Source organism: Anser cygnoides, chromosome 4 (assembly GCF_040182565.1).
Source record: "Anser cygnoides isolate HZ-2024a breed goose chromosome 4, Taihu_goose_T2T_genome, whole genome shotgun sequence".
Taxonomy (NCBI): Eukaryota; Metazoa; Chordata; class Aves; order Anseriformes; family Anatidae; genus Anser; species Anser cygnoides.
This window is the reverse complement of record NC_089876.1, coordinates 9811699-9830365: the sequence shown is the minus strand read 5'-3', so window position 1 is coordinate 9830365 and position 18667 is coordinate 9811699. Positions and strand designations below refer to the sequence as shown.

Sequence of the window (18667 nt, the reverse complement as noted above, 5' to 3'; positions counted from 1 at the left end):
AAAACAACTACTTGTCTGAAGACACAAGAGTTCTTCCACTAAAGCTTAACTCTTATTAGCAAAAATAAACAAAATCATCACCATACACACTATGTTCAATAACATTATTTCCACTGTCTCTGTAACTGACACCACTAGCACGTACAGTGTATTGTATATTGGTATAATATTTGGTATATTATATATACATATAATTATATACAAGTATATAATTATATATAAGTATATTGGTGCAATATTTGTTTGCAAATACTAAACTGGATTTAAAGCGTTTTCACTGTAAATGCTGCTTAACTTATTTGGAAGCCCAAAGACATTATTAAAAAGGAAGATTTGAACTACAACATACCATACTCTTCTCCCATTGCTTCAAGAGGTGTTTTATACAGTTTGCTGAAGAAAGACTCAGGGTGAAGGGCAATGGCTGCTCCAACACAACTGACTGCCAGGGCTTTTACACTGACTCTCACATCTCTATCTGGAACTAAAGCTGGGAAAAGGAAAATAAAATATTAAAAAGCTCCCTAAAGTATTAAAAGCTCTCTGAAAAAATATGGCTGGGTTCGAATGTGCAATAGCCCTAGAGGTTTATCTCACAAGAGTTTACAAATGGTAAGTGCAATTGAGCATCTGACAAGATGACAGTAACGTGTCAGATGCCAAATGGTTCAAAACTGGATTCATCACAAAAATTGCATAAATTTAACTAAGTTTCTCTGTATTCTGGTGTGATCATTTAAAACAGAACTGTCAAAAAAAGCAACCAGAATTCTTTAATAAAATGATCTTAGAAAATCAGAGTAAATTGATCACATTTACAACTTTGTAGCTTTGAACCAATGAGTGTTAAAGAGAAGCTTACCTCCTTTCTCCCCAGTAAGTAGAAAAGAGGCTGACAGAAGTCTAACGCAGTGCACTAGAGGAGCAGAATTTCCATCGGTATAGTGACCTATGTCTCCTTTTATCCTGGAGGGCTATTGAAGGCAAATCACAAGTCTTATATAAATAAAAATTAATCTTCAATTTAAACAAAATATTAAGCATAACAAATTTTAGAAATCCTGCACATTCCCAAAACTTCAGAGGTTCAATATGAAGTGTGTTTAATACATATTCCAAACGAAGGTCTTAAAATGTTTTTGGAAAGTTTTGTAAAGTCTCCAGCATCAAATTTCAATCTGGTTTAATTTTCATCAGAGAAGCAACGATCATTCTGTATACTTTCTGAACTACCCAGACATGCTGTTTACATCAGGAGGAGTCTGATTAACTACTTTTTGTTACCAACCAATGATCTTCGGAAACTTTCTATGAGAAGCAATTCATTCTTGTTTTCAAAGAAGGCTGACAACGTTCTGCACTTTTAGCCCAAATTAATCTAACTTCTGTCTCCCACAAACCCAACATCTCTTGCCCCAGCTCAGAATAAGGTCCAATACGAAAGTCAAACACAAGAGGAAACAATTAGCCAGTGATTTGAACTGCATAAGCCCATCTGCAGAAAGAGAGGCTCAAAGAATAAGAAAGAAATAAGTAACTCCTGAGGAGATGGAAGTTACCTACACAGCTAGCAACCAGCACAAAGATATTTCAGGTAATAGTGTACACTGTTAACGCACAGACAAAAGGGGTTTGTGTTCTCAGCAGCTTAAAAATTTGATCTGTTTTCATTTTGCTAGTGATTGCATTCAGTATAAAAGTTCGTGTATTCACCTTATGTTAAATGAGATTCAGATGAGATTTACTAGTCAACATTAGTTATTTTGACCTACAACCAAGTACACTATGTATATATGCTACCCACGCTTATCACCGATTTACACTTCCACAAATGATTTTTAAAAAAACAAAACTTAATTGTTTCAAACTTTGAACCAGACCACCGTGACCACTTCTCACCTTATTTTCATGATCACCAGGATCTGCTGTATCTTCTTTTGATGTAAACCTATCAACACTGCTATCAGAAGGCTGCCTACTATGGCTCGTGGTTTTCAACATGTGAGGCTGCTGAAGAGCTTTAGAAGAAGGCAATTCATTACACACCATTTCAGATGCAAATTAAAAGCACTTATAACTTAATTATAAACATGAAAAATAAATTAGCAGTGATCAAAACAAGTTATTCATTAGAAGTATTAAAATATATTATTTATTTTACATTTCAATCTAGTTATTTTTCACATCCATTTAAGTCTTCAGTCTCTTAGAATACAGCAGATTCACCTGTAACGTCTGCCCTAAAGGCGTCACCAGTTCTGTATTTTTTTCCTCCTTTATTTATCAACATACCCATAGAAGAATTTCTGAAAGACTCCGATGAATCATCCTGGAGAATATTTGCAGCTTCATCTTCCTCATCTTGCAGCTGCCCAATTTGCATTCCAGAATATTGTCCTTCAGCACCCTCCAAAACCTACAGAGTACAAAGACACTACTTAAAATAACTTAGCTTAACACACAGTAATAACGCTCAAACATGCAGTGTTAGTAATCTAGAAATACTTTGAAAGCAAATGTGAGCCTGACAGATTAGTGTACAGCTGCGTGCAGGCCCCAAAGCAGCTTCCCTCCCTCCTCCAGCATTTGAGCCGCAACAGGACATAGTCAGGATCTGACAGTCTCCCAGTTAAGCCATGAACTTGGATGTGAGCACTGAGAAAGCTGAGCATGTAGTGCAATACCTCCTCTACAACTCCCCATGCTTCCTTATTCCAAAGGAAATTATCTCACTAGTTACAAATCAGAACCAACAGCTTTATTGTCACATTTCGAACCTGTCCCTTGCTGTCAAACTCTCCCATAACCTCATTTGTCTTGAATATACAAAAATCAAACAAAACACTACACGTAGTATTTTTAAAAGCGACAAGTGAGGTTGAGCTCATTTTAATCCCTTCATTCTAAATCAGTGCTGAAATGGACACACGTGGAAAGGATTTTGACCTGATTTTGACCAATACAGCATACAGACAGTAGATATTTGAGGAAAATAACCATAAAAGACTAAAAATTGGTAACCATAAAAAAGACAGTAAAAAAAACCTTAAGTTTATCAGGAAATACATGATACAAGTCAGGGAATAACTGAAGCAAGTGCCTTGAAATCTTTCATTAAAAAGCCTGCATGTGGATAAAGGGGATGCCACTTAGCCTGTCAGTTACGGGAAAAAATAATTTTATTTGTAATTACAGTTAATAAGTATTATGAAACTTGACACATGCAACAGTCTGACAAGAATTTGCAATATGCACCACTTGTTAATCTCTGTAACTTGCCTTTAAATGTCTGCTCACTTTGACCTCTGCACTGTCTACATTTTATTCAGACAATGCAGTTACCATCACTCCTTTAGTTCCTCTATCTTCATATTTGTAGGTGTATTTACTTGTCATAACTGTAAATTTATTATTTTCTGTAGGTGTAAAAGACTATTACTCTTTCAAACTATAAACTTCAGTCAAAAGTTCAACAACATTTGGAAAAAAATTAAATATTAAGTTTCTCCCCTTAAGTATTTGCTCTGGCTTCCAGAATTAATTTTTTCCCTTTGTTATTTTTTTAAATTACTGCCTCAGGATATACTTGCCTAAAAGAAATCTCATAGCTGTACTATATGCATACTTCATATGTTTATTAGATATCTGTTAGATTAGTAAATCATGCAATGTTTGCTGAGTATAGGAGAAATTTGTAAGATGGAATAAAAAGAACAAAAATGAGTTGTGCTGCCAAGTGAAAAAGCACAGGCAGAAGACAATGTGAAGTGTTAGGTTTCAAAAGTATTCCTCTAGCATTCCAAATAAGACTGTTCACCCTTTAACACTTCCATTAGTTCTTCTGCACCCAAAGAATTATTAATGGATCTATACAAACTGAAGGATACGTTATTCAGAGGATGTATTTATATCAAGCCTCTGATAATGGCATTCTTCCAATGAGTGACAAACTGTTGATGCTTGCCTTCACACGACCTACCCACTTGAACAGACTGATTAGAGCCTTGTAGTTTTTAATTATTGCTCAAGTGAAAGTGTTAAAAGGAGGTCAAGCTCTCCAATGGGGGTGTGAGCCGCTGACCTTTCCATTGTTACTAGCTGAGGATGGAAAAGTAGAAGACGAATAAGGAGAGGAATCCAAGTCTGGGCCCTCCATGGAAGAACTCTGAGATATGTCGGGCCCCTCAGTTGAAGGGGATCCCCCCTCTGCCCGTTGCACACTTACAATTTCAGAACTGTCCGAAGGGGTTACAGCTGAGTCTGGACCTTCTGTAGTAGTCTGAGAGCTATCACTAATTGGTGAGGAAGCCTGTGTACCGTCATTCAAGTCCATAGTGGGATCTGACTGGACAGCACTGATCTGACTGGAGCTTCGACTAAGCACATCATCATCTTCCCCTTCTGTAGCTGTACTTGTCAAATCACAGCTCGTCAGGTCTACAGAGTCTGACTGCAACGTATGTTGAGAGCGTGGCTGCTCAGTAATGATATCGTGTCCAGTAGGATCAGCAGCTGAACTCCCTGCTGACCCAGCTGTTGATACACCCGATGAAGAAGCCAGTTCACTGGTAATCTCGCCCTTCACAGAAGCTGCAAAAGACATTTATAGGTCAACCAAACGCTTAAATTTGTGTTTCACTCTTTACATGCACATCTTTAAATACTACATTAAACCAGGCTCTACATTAAACCAGGCTAAGGAAAATTCATGACTAAACACTTAAACTACAGTAAAGAAACAAATCACCTGTCAGATCTCTTAGAATACTTCCTCACCTTTATGCCATCCATCTATGCCAGTGACAGCCTGATCTTTTTAAAAAAATAGGCAGTCAACTTCATTACTTAAGTTTTATACCCAAGAGCATTTAAGGTTTCAGTTTTTCCTAACACATCCTTTGAGTGCCCATCTACGTTGTTGTCACTATAACACACACTTCTGTATTTTATGTACTGTCAGAAAAATAAAGGTTTTGTAATGTAAAGTAACATAGGTTGATTGCACTGCTAAAAGGAAAGCCAAGTACCTGCAAATGATGCAGCACTGACATCTGATCGGGTTTCAGAATCATCTTCCAAACCTTCTTCTTCACCAAGAAGTATTTTACCTGGTAAGCGTGATGTAAGAAAAAGCCTTACAGTTTACCCAAGGTAAAGCTGACTTGAAATGCTGAACAGTTGAAGTTATTACAAATAAATACATTTTGCATTTAAAAGTTTATCCAAACAACTTTTTAAAGCTATGGCAGGCAACAGATGGAAGAAGAGAAAGAAACGAAGAAACATCCAGACCCTCACTATCTGGTCAGGAAAGAAACAGCAATGAAGACACACAGTTAAGCAATTTTATTGAGTGGTATAACCATTCAATAAACAACTTACGTCCTCATTCATTCTAGTTTATTTTTGTGTACTGTGACCAAAATCCCACTAATTTCTTGAAGTATGTCCCATTACTAAGGCATCCACATGTCTGCCCCCAACTTGGAGGGACATTAAGCACCACAAATAATAAAATAACCTCTCTCTCCTTAAGGCTCTGAAAGTCATCAAATAAAGGCTACTCTTAGTTTGGGGCTTGGAACTCCAATGGTACAAGAAAGGAAAATGCTTAGGGGGAAGAGCAGCACAGACTAGAAGCACAAGACAACGTAAGTGGGAAAGAGTGATGAACCATGGACAAGAGACATGAAGATCCAGGTGCCACTAAGGCAAAACTTTTTAGGGAAGCTTTTGCCACAGAAAGAAAGAGAATCACTTATAACTTAACACAGTCATCTTAAAAGAGTTCACTTACTCACAGTTTAATGTCTATTTAAAATAAAGGCAGTGAAGAAAGACAGATACCTGCAGATACTCACTGCCTGGGAGCAAAACAAGGATACAACTGTACTGAAAAGAGGAGGAAATAATTAAGGCCATCCTTCTGGATCTTGTAAGCCATTTGCTCAGACAGAGGGATTCATGACAGCAAGCCTGTTTTGCACTTTAGATTAAACCTCACTGGTAGTCCAAGATTTACCATGTAAGATACCAGTGTTCTGACAACTCCACGTGAAATACCAGTGGAAGACAAGCATTAGCAGACTTTTGTATTCATTTCCTTATCATAACTGCTTCATATATATGCAGAAGAAACACTGTAAAACTGTCTCCTTCATAAAAGCATGTTTTATGCTATTCAAGCCTGTAAGTAAGGCAGAAAGGTAACCACATTTCCATGTATATTCTATATAAAACAGCAGCAGCTCATTGAGAACTACACATTCCCACAAGAGTGAGTAAACTGTGCTAAGAATTCCCAACCAAAAGCATGAAAAGATTGCTTATTTTTCTCTATTCTTTCCCCCATTTATGTCTATTTCCCTGAAACAAACTGGGGTATTCTACTTTCCACAGCTGATCACCTTTAAGTAAGTGAAAGAAGAGGAAGGACACTGAAAAACACTTAGTAGGCATATTAGGCTTTGAGTATTTACATAAGTTTATAAAACAAGCCACAGAATACTGTTCTTCTATTTTGAGGAACAAAAGTCAGTTAAGATGCAGAACATATTCCTTTATTTAGAAATGAGCTTTCAGCCTTGTTCGCAAATAATTTTCTGAAGCTGAAACAAACAAACTAGCATAGGCCAGCTGCTCCAAACTAAAGTCGGTCTGAAGCAAAATGATTGAAGAGACATAGAAAATCCAAGTTCTAACATAAGGGTCATAGCAAAAGAATGTTATAGCTAGAGAAGTTTCACCCATGGCTAACCACCGAAGCATACTACTCTATATGCCAAGAGACTGCAAGACTACTTTGAGTAGGAATTGGGAATAAGCTTAAGTTTCCCTCCTTTCTTCAATGGTGAGCAGTAGGAAATGAACAATTCAGAATTTGAGATTAAACCTGCATAAAATTCAAAATCATGAACAAATTTCCACAAATTTAGTTACACCATTTTTAGGCCACAAAATAATCTTTGTATCATGATCTTGAAAGAAGATATAAACTGACGGCTCTACACATGTTTTCCCATAAAGTGAAGGGAAGGTTAGTGTTTAACAAGTACTCTAATTGAATTTATACTATTATTAAATCTCCACTAAAGACCACTAACTATTATAAGTATCAGTGATAATTCTACCATTTTTCATTTAGAAGTGATATGCATTGTTATTCTGATTTGTTGCATTCTCTCACATTTGGATGCTGCAGCAGTACCTACTTCCAGAGCACCTTTTCATTCACACTTTTGTTTTTAAACTAGTGCTTATTGATGCAGTGCTAATTATTTTATTCAGCTCTACCCACTATTTCATGTTTAGGCATATTGTTACAGCAATAAAGCATAATGAGATTCTTTGCACAGAAAGATGGAAGGACATAGTTGGGAAAAAAAAAGTAAGCTAGGAGCTACAGCAGTCCTTTGAGTCTGAATAATCCTATTGAGTCTTAAGCTATCTTTCCTTGAGGTTTTCCTTTTTACAGTATTGCACATCTCTCTGCCTAGTATGCGTGCACTGACTGCACTACTCTCACACGTTGTTCCACTGCAGTAGTAGCATCTTCCTCAGCTAAAACAGATGAGGAATCTGTTGCCAGCTATATCTAGAATGATTCTTTTGTGAAATAACTTAAGCAAAGTATATAACTAGATACAAAGTACTTTCATGCACAAACTGGGAAAGAATACTTCACAGTAAATTTTATTATTTTTTTAAATCCTGCCAAATGAGTTACTTACTTCCTGAAATTAAATATACACAGTAAGACACGGAATTAATAATGCTGATCATCAACGACAGGGCATAAAAAAATAAGCAAAAAGCATCACATCAAAGCATGCAAACATACACATGCATTAGTGAAAGAGGAAGAAAACAGGACTCACAAAAACAGGAAGGTTAACTATTTAGTGAGTTATGTTAAAAGTTAAGTATTACTGTCAAAAGGAGGAATGCCCTGTTCAGACAGTATTTTTAAATATGCTCTTTAAAACTGAAAATTGCCTCAATACTCATCAGCGTAATTTTGCCAGTGCATTACAGCAAAAATAAGAACAATACTGCTTCGAATAATTTTAGAACATCTTGGTTGCAATATCACAAGTCACGGCAGAATTCTTTTAAGATTTACAGTGATGAAGCTCAGCTGGTAACAGGAAGGCATTTATGAATGAAGACCAGAGTTCAGCAAGACAATGAAGGGAGGGAGGGAGGGAATCTGAGGAGAACACAATTAAAAGACTGATTTTGGAAATAATCACCTTTATGCTTTCTTGCAAGAACAGGGCTGCATGAAGACCCCCCTCCAGCTGCAAATCACAGAAAGTAACATATCAGGGCAAAGACAGAGCTGCTGAAATCATGAAGGAATTCTAAAAGCCTCAAATGGGAAGGGAAAAAAAATGCCAGGAAGAAATAGCAAACTTGATGCTTTTGAAGTTCAAGGGTTTTTTGGGGGGGTCATTCGCCACCAAATGACTTTTTATTTTTCTGTGCAAGTTGTGTGAAGTTTGCTTTTAAAAAAAAAATCGGTGTTCTAAATTTCACTGGTATGGTTGCTCCTAGCTAATGAATTACGTCTAAGAGCAGCAATACTATAATGATCCATTAGTTCAATGCAGAAGTCCTTACGGAAAATCCGATCAGAGACTGATTCTTTTGAAACAGGTAAGTAGCAGTTAAGAGACAATTTTAAGAACATGCACTTCACAAACAGGAACATTAATTGCTGATTTTAAGTTATAGATAAAGTTAAGTCATGCTTTAATTTCATGCTGTTTTTGGTATTTAGCAAGGAGCTCTTAGTTAATATAAATTCTGATTAGATCAGCTTTCTATGAATCACAACTGTCAGATGCTTGGTGAGAACATTCATTTTGTGAACAGTATCAGTCACCATGGTTAACTTGCTCTGTGTAAACAAAGTCATCAACACAAAACAAAATACTCTGGAGTTCCACAATACTGAATGAATGTACACCCACTTAAAGGAAAATGAAGTGGGAGAGGATCTTTTCCTGTACCTGGAAAAATATCATGTATACCTTTACACTTTTTATTTTATCCTTCCTACTTAACGCTACCCAAAAGGAATTAGAGCCTGCAATCATTACCTTTAACACAAATTACCAAAAATATAGCTTACCTATGAGCTCCACTATGCTCCCACTCCGGTTCCTGCTGGTGGATTCATCTTTGGATACACTGACCTGTGCGATGCCACCTGTAGTGGTCAGGGCATGGAGAAGTTCAGGTGGTGGTGTTCTAAAGAGCTGCTGTAATAATTCTAAAGCTCCAGTCACAACGTTGTGGTCCTGATGCTGAGTGTAATGCAGAGTCAGTTCATAAACCTAAAAAACAAAGTACTAGAGTAAGCTTGTGAAGACACAACATACTACCTTTGTTCTCATATACCACATTAAATTTCAGTGGTGCATTCAAAATGACTGAGATATGCTGTATCTAATCATCATCATCCTTTACCAAGAGGAAAAGCTCATCTCAATGTAGCCATTTAACTGCCTTCTTGGTAGACGTCTCTTATGATGTTTGCTTATTGTTACAGGAGGAGGAATCACATCAAAGAACGCAGTAATTTTTATGAATTCCTTTAGGAACACCTAGCAAGCATTTTTCTGGGATTTCGTGTTATTAAAATTATTTATCAGGAATTCCAACCACTGGACCAACTGTCAGTTACCAAGTTGAAGAGTAGTTTGAGAAAAGAATCCAGAATGTTCTACACCAAACTAGTGTTGCATCATACTGTTTGAAATATTTTTCCCCCTCATAGCCCAAATAGTACTCTTCAGGTTAGGGTTATTATTTGTGTTTTACCTGTACAAGCTGATCTGGTGAAGGTGAAATCTCTGCTTCTTTCCTTGTTACACCGAAACTGCCTTTCAGGCTGGTATCCTTTACTTGTTGTTGCAATAAAGGTATGAGATACCTTAGTGTAAGTAAAACACCCAAAATTAAAAGAGTAGGATGATCATCATCTACAGGAACCAACAAGCCTGGGGGTAGAGCAGAACAAGCCAAACTGCTTACTAACAATGGTAAATATCACCACAAATGTACAAACATAACTACACAAATTGTGTAGTCAGTATAATAGTTTCTGTTAAAAAACAAAACAAACAAAAAACCACCATCTAGCAGCAACTAAAGAATGTTAAGTGTAGAAACACTTGAACATACGTATTCTTTAACACTCCTGGCAATGATTTAGGCCATGTGGGAGGATGATCGGAGGACCCTGTCTCCCTTCTCCTATTTCCTACCTCTTCTGCTCAATAACAGCACAACTGTGTTTTATTTTTTAAATAATCCCTGAGGCTCTTACTGAGTAACTTCCTCCCTCCACTCGGCTATTCAATTCAGGCCCAGCATAACTCCCCCCTCCGGAACACATACTACTGTCCTAATGAATAACATTTATACTTTTGCTGCCTCCTTCAACTGGAAATCTTACTCAATATATTTACCCACTAATCAAAGAAGCAAATTCAAAATACATGAAGAATTAATATAAGTTATGTTCCTATTAATACTACTGTCTAAATTCAGTACCATTGCTAGGACATTACAAAACAGCACCTTTGAGGCAGGAAAGGACGATGTGCGCACAGAGAAACAAGGACTGAGAAAGTAATACACCACTCTCAAGTCAGAATGAGAAAAGTCACTACATGGACGTGACATTTGCATTTTTCACCTCTTCTTTTAAGAAGCAAGGCTAACAGGGTAATACTTTACACATCTGCCTGTCTTCCTTCCCTCTCCATTTGCAATATAGTCTACATATGAAAGAACCCTTGCACAGTACCACAACTGAGACAGTTTCCACTATGATTCAGGTGTTTCATCATCAGCTGCAGATCTCCCCAAAGACTGTAAAAACTTCCCAGATAAAGGAACGTGGAAGCAACTACCTCACATGAATTTGTGTGCTTTTAAAGCAAAAAAAATCTTTTAGTAGAATTAAATACTTACAGTACTTAAGTTAGGTTTCCAAGAAAAGAATCAACTTGGTACCTCTTCTTTAGGAGGCTACAGGGTACATGATCACAACACTAAGAACAGCCATATCCTCCACCTCAGACCCTCTGCACTAACAACCAGGCTGCTAAACAGTAAAAGTCTTCACAGACTCTTGAGCAAGGTCTTGCAGAAGAATGCCTAGACTTCCTCATTTTTCCAATCGGCTACTTGCTTTCTTAGCTTTGGCTGTTTCTTTTCAACATAACTGAATTAACATTTCCAAACGCACGAGATACAAATAACATTAGTATCTATATCACCTAACTACATAAAATAAAGCAAGCACAAGCAGGACAACTGATAGTCTAAGTGTCCCTTCTTTGCCTGAAAACCATTCACATATTTAGCATCTTACATGAGAAATGAAATTCATATTACTTACACCTGAAGAAAATTAATTTTTTCCTCTGAATCTTACCTGAAAGTACATTCAATAACCAGGCATAAAAATACTGCATTCTTCGTGAATGTTGACAGATGCTTACTGCTGATCCTGCCGCAGTTCGACGGATAGTAGGGGAACTGGATTTGAGATTAGCTATGAAAGCCTTCAATAAAACCTAAAAACAAGATATGTTACTTAATTCACTTTTCTCTCTTTTTCTTTCTCATCAAAAGTTAAGAAGTCAAATGTCTTTTTCATCTATTCCAAGCATTACATCAAGCAAAGACAACTTTTGCCTTAATTCACACATGCAGCTATAATACCGCTTTGTGCAACGTGATTGATAATAGTGGTAACAGGGGGTACTACTAGGTTAAAGATACCTTAATCTCATTGTCGTTTGCAAAATTGCCAAATGCTGCCATGATTTTTGGTATTGCTGCAGCTAGTGTTTCTTGTACTGATTCTTCAGGTCTCTTACTTATTCGTGTTAAACAGGGCAAAAGGTTCACTAAGTATGGCCTAAGTATGACAAAGGAGAAACATTAATTTGAGGTAAGAACAACTGTACCCACCAAAACCTTTTTTAATTCATACACAAATTCTTAGAACGACTAAATCATACGAAATATTTCCATTAGCTACATATAACATAGAAAAACAAGGTGAATACAATTAGCAGACATTAAGAATTAAAAAGAATACATGAAAAAAATCAATGTCTTCACAAGTCTTCTTCCCCTTCTCACAGCTATGTACAGCACAGAACTAAAATTCTGCTAAAAGAAAACTAGCTACTCAAAGCTAATTCAGAGACAATGTGACAAGAATATAATTGGGGGGAGGGTGAGAAGAATATTTAAAATTTGAGAACAGTACAATTTTGTTAGCATCTGTATTTTGGTAAATGTTCCTTGGAAACCTCACTACTAGGATGAATTTACCTGCATTTTTGAGGCCGAACTAGATGAGCAAGCTCAGCAAATCTCCAGAGGGCAGCACGTAGACTTCGGGAAGCACCATTCTAAATAGAGCATGCAACTGTTACATTTCATAAAGCAAAACCATTCCCTAATAGAATGTCTACAACTGCTTAAATCTTATACAATTTTACTTAGATAAAAAACAAGGTATCTGGAAGCCTTAAAATTTTTCTAGCTAAAAGGAAGGAAAGTCAGATCCACAACTGCCTTTATTTTTCTAGCTGGTATTAGGAATTTTCCAAGTGACCCAAAATGAGTAAGAGAGAACATGAAGAAAGAGAAGGAAATGTCTGAGATCTCCACTCTGCTGAAATCAGCTTAAAATACCACAGAGACAGTCATCAACCAACAAAGAGACACTGATGATATGAGAGTCTAAAAATCACTGGAACACTTGCAGAAATATAAATGCAGCATAAAATTGACAGCACTGGAAATATGCAAGTAAATAACCTTCAGCTCCAGTTAACAGCAAAAAATTCCATATAGCGACCTACATCATTTCTTAATGGCTTGCATTCTGAATTTAGTAACTATTAGTCTGTATTGACATCTTCAATAACGCACATGACCTGAGGTAGAGCGTGTTTAGACCCAGTGTCTGAAGATATAGTAAAGCTCCTCAATATTGTTGGAATGTGGAAAACTATGGAAGTTGATAGGTGTCATTTTCTCTAATCTCCCTACTTGGATAAATTGAATACTTTACTTAGCTTGAACCTAACCAAAATACTTCTCAAATCAAGCCTCCCTGAAAACTGAACTGAGGTGTTGAGAAACTTTTTTCTTATTTTCCTCAGCTAGCGTGTCAAAGGTTCATGGTGCCACTGTTAGCATTGCATACACACAACTAAAAAAAACACAACTGCATCTGAATTACAAATTGGGCGTTTTCAAATTCAGAGCAACGTTAACAGATTTTGACACGACACAGTGATCTAACTGATGCAAGAACCAAATTCTGTAAGCTTTCACTTTGACCTTAAAGAAACCACCACCATTTTCATGAATGCCACGTCCCGATATACTACAACACTTATTAAATACTATATTTCAGAAAGACAAAAGCAAGGTAAACTCACCTTTTTAATCTCTTTATACAGTTCTAATTGTAACCTAGGGAGACTGGAATCCATCAAAACCTGCAATAAAATGTATCATGAATATATTGTATCAGACTGGAGGGACTTTAAAGGTACAAAGTTGCTCTTGCAATAAAAAAAAGCAGAGCTATCTAACCCTACATATGATGCATAGAAGGAAAAAGCTTATCAGAAGACAGGAGATGCCTTTCTGTTTTACACAAAGACAAAACAGAAACACGGACAATTCCAAACACTAAGGTATTCGCAGTTGACATTAGCTACTTGTCCCATCTGCCTAGAAGAGGCCACGTGGCATCAGACCACAGTTACAGCCAAATTAATGTGCCTGCTGGCAATAGCCAGTAATAAATACCCAGCAATAGACTATTAAAACAAAATCATAGTACCCACAAGCAGCGAGAGCTATCCCCTGCTAGACACCTCCACTTTCAAGAAGCCTACTTTCAGGTATTTCTCAAGCTGAGGCTGTATTTGTACCATTACCTTTAGCAGCCCTTGAAAACCCCTTCTTCTATAAATTAGCCTGTTTTCAGCATCCCTTTGTTACCATGAGGTGTTTTGGACACCAGCAGTATCATGTTCCAGGATCTAATCACACAGAGCGTGCATTTTGGTTTGCTCTAACCTTGTAGTCCAATTAAGAATTAGAGAACATGAATGAAAGTAAGCACTGAGAAGTACCAATTTTCTGTTCAGCTCAATCATTCTACCTCCACCTTTCCAATGGCAGAAGGGGAAAAAAAGGAAATAGTTCCACAATGTATAATCCTTTCCTACAGAGCATTCTGTATACATATGATCACCCCTTCTCTTCCATTTGTTTTTTTCCTAGCACGTGGTAGAAATGTTCATGAATAGTGGCACAACTCCTTCAGCTGAAACAAGAACTTCATGCAATATGCAAGTATCTGGTTTATGAATTTATACAGTCCTTTAATGTTTTATATTTCATTCTTTATTCTTTGCACAATTATTCAGTAATTTCTAGCTTCCTATCTGCCTTCTTGACCATCAACCAGTAAGCTCACATCTTCACAGGACTACTCATGACAACTACAAAGTCTTACATGGCACATGCTGATGTGGAGGCCACAACTGCTTATGCACGGTCAGCGAAGAGCCTGCGACTCCTCCAGAGCACAATTTCCTTATTGTATGCCCAATAACTTTATGCCCCCAATTTACCAGTCATCATAACAAAATATTACCTTCCCAGAAAGTCTTATCTTGCTTGCATCTCTAAACTGTCATAAGCACCCCGACTATTAACTGCAAATGCCTAGACTATACCAGGTAAGGACACATTTCACTTCCGTAAAAATTAAGTCTTCACGAAGGTCACTGCCTCTGTGTGTAAGGATATCAATCAACACACACACACAAAAAAAAAAAAGCACCACCTACTATTCTGGCTTCAAGCATTACTTGTCCTTATACCACACTCAGCTGGAACAACTTTAGTACTTTTGTTTGTTTGTTTACTTATATTTGTAGCAGGACAGAACCTAAAAATTCATCCTAGTCCGAAAAAAACATAAGCATAGTCAATTGTAAATTAATACAGCTAATAAATCCTAATTTCTGAGACCAACTGTACTACAACCTGCAAGAAGAGTCCCACCAGTGTCGTTAGGTCAGGCAGCACTACAACAGCTTTGTAGTTCAACTTCAAAAACGAGATTACTTCAGTAACAACTCACAAATACCAGCAAGTGAGTATTTGCATGGGTAATTCCCAACTTCCTTTTTTTTTTCTTTTATATAAAGGTTTCACCAAAGCTATTTAAACTTTAAGCCATTTATGCTCTCTGTGAGGTTCTGACAGGTAAGTGGAGCAGTATTCAAAGACCACCTACAGAGGTTTAACTAAATTTCATTTCAGTTTAAAGCCTTGTCTATACAAAAACATCAGTGTTTTAATTGCACTAATGAATATGGAATCCAGACATGGTTTCACAAATAACATCTAGATTCTTACTTCAAAAGAGAAAATATGAAACATCTTTCTAGCAAACAGAAGTAGCCCCTAAATTGCCTGAAGTCCCAAAAAGCTGAACATTAACTAATATGCAAGGTTAAGGGCCTGATGCCTCTACCCCATTTATCACAAGCATCACTGCTCCTTGAACAACCTGAAAACAAAACTGCATGTCTTTTTCCCCTCTGCATTTATCTACCAAACAGGTCTGCTTAAAGACTAAGTTGCTACCACAGAGCATAAAAATGGAAACAAAATACAAACTGTGACCAGCTTCAGTAACAGTCTGATAAATCCGTGTGGTTGGAATATCACAACTATCAACATTTCACAGCTGTGACCGAATTGCAAGCTTAATGACTGATGGGAGACTGTCATTTGAAAATCACCTTTATCTTTACAAGAAAACCATCTACCATACAAAGATTCAAAAAAATTTAAGTTTTTCAAGTTAACTTAAAATATGTCAGAAAGCAGTAACAGTATTAAATAGACAGGTGAACCTAAGAGATAAGCTTTACACCAAGCCTACAGAACAGTTTCACAGAAGGAAGGAAGCTTGCATTCTTTAAGAGAGTTTCAGAGCATCTAATCAACAAATTTTCTCCGTACTATTAATTCATACAGATACCAAACAACAGAATGTAACTTCGAGAAATCCCTACAGAAATAGGGATTTATTTGCTTGCTTCTAAAGCAAACCCCCTACACGCTAAAGAAAACTAGTTTCTGCACATTCATAAAGTACTTACAGTTTCATATCAATTAGATTAATTATGCAGATATATTACATAATTCAAGCATTACAGAAAACAGGGAAAAAAAAGAAAGGACAGATGAAGGTAAACCCATTATGGAAGCAGCAGCTTACATCAGTTATTCAGAAGGTTCATTTTGTGATTTGTTGAACTCAAATTTAGACCTTGCCTGACCTCCTATCAAAATCGGCCTGCTGTCTCCAGCAAGCCCTTCATTCTGGATCACAGTAAGGTAATAACAGCCTCCAGAACACTGCATTTATCCTAATTATGCCTACAAACTTCTCTGCCAAGTCTCAGCAAATCACTACCAGAATTACAACACACCAATCGTCTGGAATGAAGAGACATTACATCTTATAGACAGCTTTTTAATAATATTCTTTACCTTTCCTACATGTTAAGTAACTTCTTGTTTACAGAATAAAAGAGTATTCTTCCCATACCACAAAATGATGTTAGAAAAACCCATATTCTTGTTTTGACTGACTTAAACAGAACCAAGTTAATGAATGACTGAAGTAAAAAACAGAACGATGAACTACAACAGACAGGTTAAAATACCCTTATCTGATATAAATTTTACATCCCCCTGTGCAACTCACCTTAGAGGACACACAATTTCCTAAAGCTTACTTGACCTCTTGCATTACAAGACATTATCAAGAACAAAAAGCAATTAAAAGAGCGTAAGTGTGAATTCACACAGGATGCTGCATCAAGAAGAGGTCAAATCTGGTAAGACAATAGATAAAAGTTCTTACTTTAATAACTTTATTAAGGCATTCATCAGCAACCATCCGGACATCAGATTCTGCATCCTCACTGCAGAGGAGAAAGACTTCCATAGCAATCCCCAGCAGTTTCTGAAATTCTGGAGAATTTCTAAACAAACAAACATTAGAAAATTACAATGGGCATTAGAAAAAGCAAACGTGAAAGCTACTTCTGATGGGGTTTCAGAATCCAACAACATATACGCAGTTATACAAGAGGAGAAAAGATCCAGCAGATAAGCACTTCCTTAGGAGTTGGGAAATCATTTACCTGCTCTTTACTACATAATCTGGCAAAGGTATTTGACCTCTGTGCCTCAGTTTCTCTGTCTGAAGTAGAAGGATAATACCTACTCTACCAATGCTTAAAGAAAATTACTTCTTAGATTTTGGCTTAGTTAAAAACAAAAACACAACCAAACATTTTATCATTTCAGTCTTAGACTGAAGTTGAATGTTTAAAATCAGCAATTATCAGGAAGCCTCCAAGTATCTACCACTGTGAAGAAGCTATTCATATTAATGCAACAAATTGTATTAACGCATTAAATTAAAAATAAACGTTGTCTTACCTTAAAGACTGAGCAACGATGTTTTCACATATTGTCAGGCAATGATTCACTCTATCTTTCTTGGTAGTTGAAAGCTCTTTCTTTCTAAAATGAAACAATGAAAATAAATCTGAGATAAGACTTGAAAACTGAGCGGTAACTATAGACACTACTCTAGCAAGTGTATTTATAATAATCACACACACAAAAAAAGAAACCACTTCTCTGGTTACGATATAAATATCCATATACCAATTATCTGTAATCCCAGGACTTTGCATACTAACTGCTGCTGAGAGCATGCAAGCACACAAGCAAAGGGAAGGATACAAACTTAGAAAAAGCATAAGCCTTTTAAGTAGGATTATCATATTAATCCTGTAACTGATAGAACAAAAACTCAGAATGAAAAAGGTTGGGGAAAATAAGCAAGGAGAACAAGTATTGCAGACTTAAAAATACCATATTGAAAAAAGATCTTTTTCATCATCAACTTTTTGTCTGATGACTTCTTGAAAAGTAAGAAGTTGTATTAAATGATTTTTCATCTGAATTAAAGGATGCTAATACAATCCTGACATATACCATATTCCTCCAAATGTTTTTTTAATTGTCAAAATAGCAAAGCTCTAGGCACAGCCTATACATATCAAAAATGCTGTCCCTATAGTAACACTTAGCATAGCCCAGGCAAGGATGAGCTTAGTTAACTTGCAGCAACTATGTGTAAAACAAAGAACAGAAGTCACAGAATGAAAGAATGTAGATCCACAATTGATGCAAAGCCCAGTCTGTAAAGCTTACAATTTGGAAAACTTCAGTGTTCACTTTCACCTGCTCTAAGCTCCTTTATGCCTGTGTCGAGAACAGAAGCTTCTTCCCTGCTCCACCCCCAACCTTGCCAATAAACGAGCTGGAAAAAAGCACTAAGCCTGTGACATTTTATTTCCTCATACACACTGTCTCCTAGTTTCAGCTTCATTGACACAGAATCACTCCTAGCAAAACAGAAGTTACTTTTAAATAATTCACTAGTAGCAAGCCAGGAGCTGAGGAACACCTCTCATGTGTCCTGACAAGGAGGCTCCTGCTTGTT

General features: G+C 36.8%; 1 protein-coding gene across 3 annotated transcripts in view; it reads right to left on the bottom strand.

Moving 5' to 3' along the window:
* The window catches only part of HTT (huntingtin), an 82990-nt gene that overhangs the window by 59655 nt on the left and 4668 nt on the right, over positions 1 to 18667 (bottom strand). The window contains exons 2-16 of one of the 3 annotated variants that reach the window (XM_048047354.2): positions 17593 to 17676; positions 17009 to 17129; positions 13485 to 13544; positions 12364 to 12443; positions 11803 to 11941; positions 11453 to 11594; positions 9829 to 10007; positions 9137 to 9341; positions 8253 to 8300; positions 5028 to 5108; positions 4082 to 4590; positions 2293 to 2416; positions 1900 to 2018; positions 863 to 974; positions 350 to 490 (exon numbers count right to left, since the gene is read on the bottom strand). In XM_048047354.2, coding sequence (XP_047903311.2) covers positions 350 to 490; positions 863 to 974; positions 1900 to 2018; positions 2293 to 2416; positions 4082 to 4590; positions 5028 to 5108; positions 8253 to 8300; positions 9137 to 9341; positions 9829 to 10007; positions 11453 to 11594; positions 11803 to 11941; positions 12364 to 12443; positions 13485 to 13544; positions 17009 to 17129; positions 17593 to 17676 — 2144 coding nt within the window. The remainder of the gene's footprint in view (positions 1 to 349; positions 491 to 862; positions 975 to 1899; positions 2019 to 2292; positions 2417 to 4081; positions 4591 to 5027; positions 5109 to 8252; positions 8301 to 9136; positions 9342 to 9828; positions 10008 to 11452; positions 11595 to 11802; positions 11942 to 12363; positions 12444 to 13484; positions 13545 to 17008; positions 17130 to 17592; positions 17677 to 18667) is intronic. The other 2 variants (XM_048047361.2, XM_048047362.2) reach the window with 2 other exon arrangements.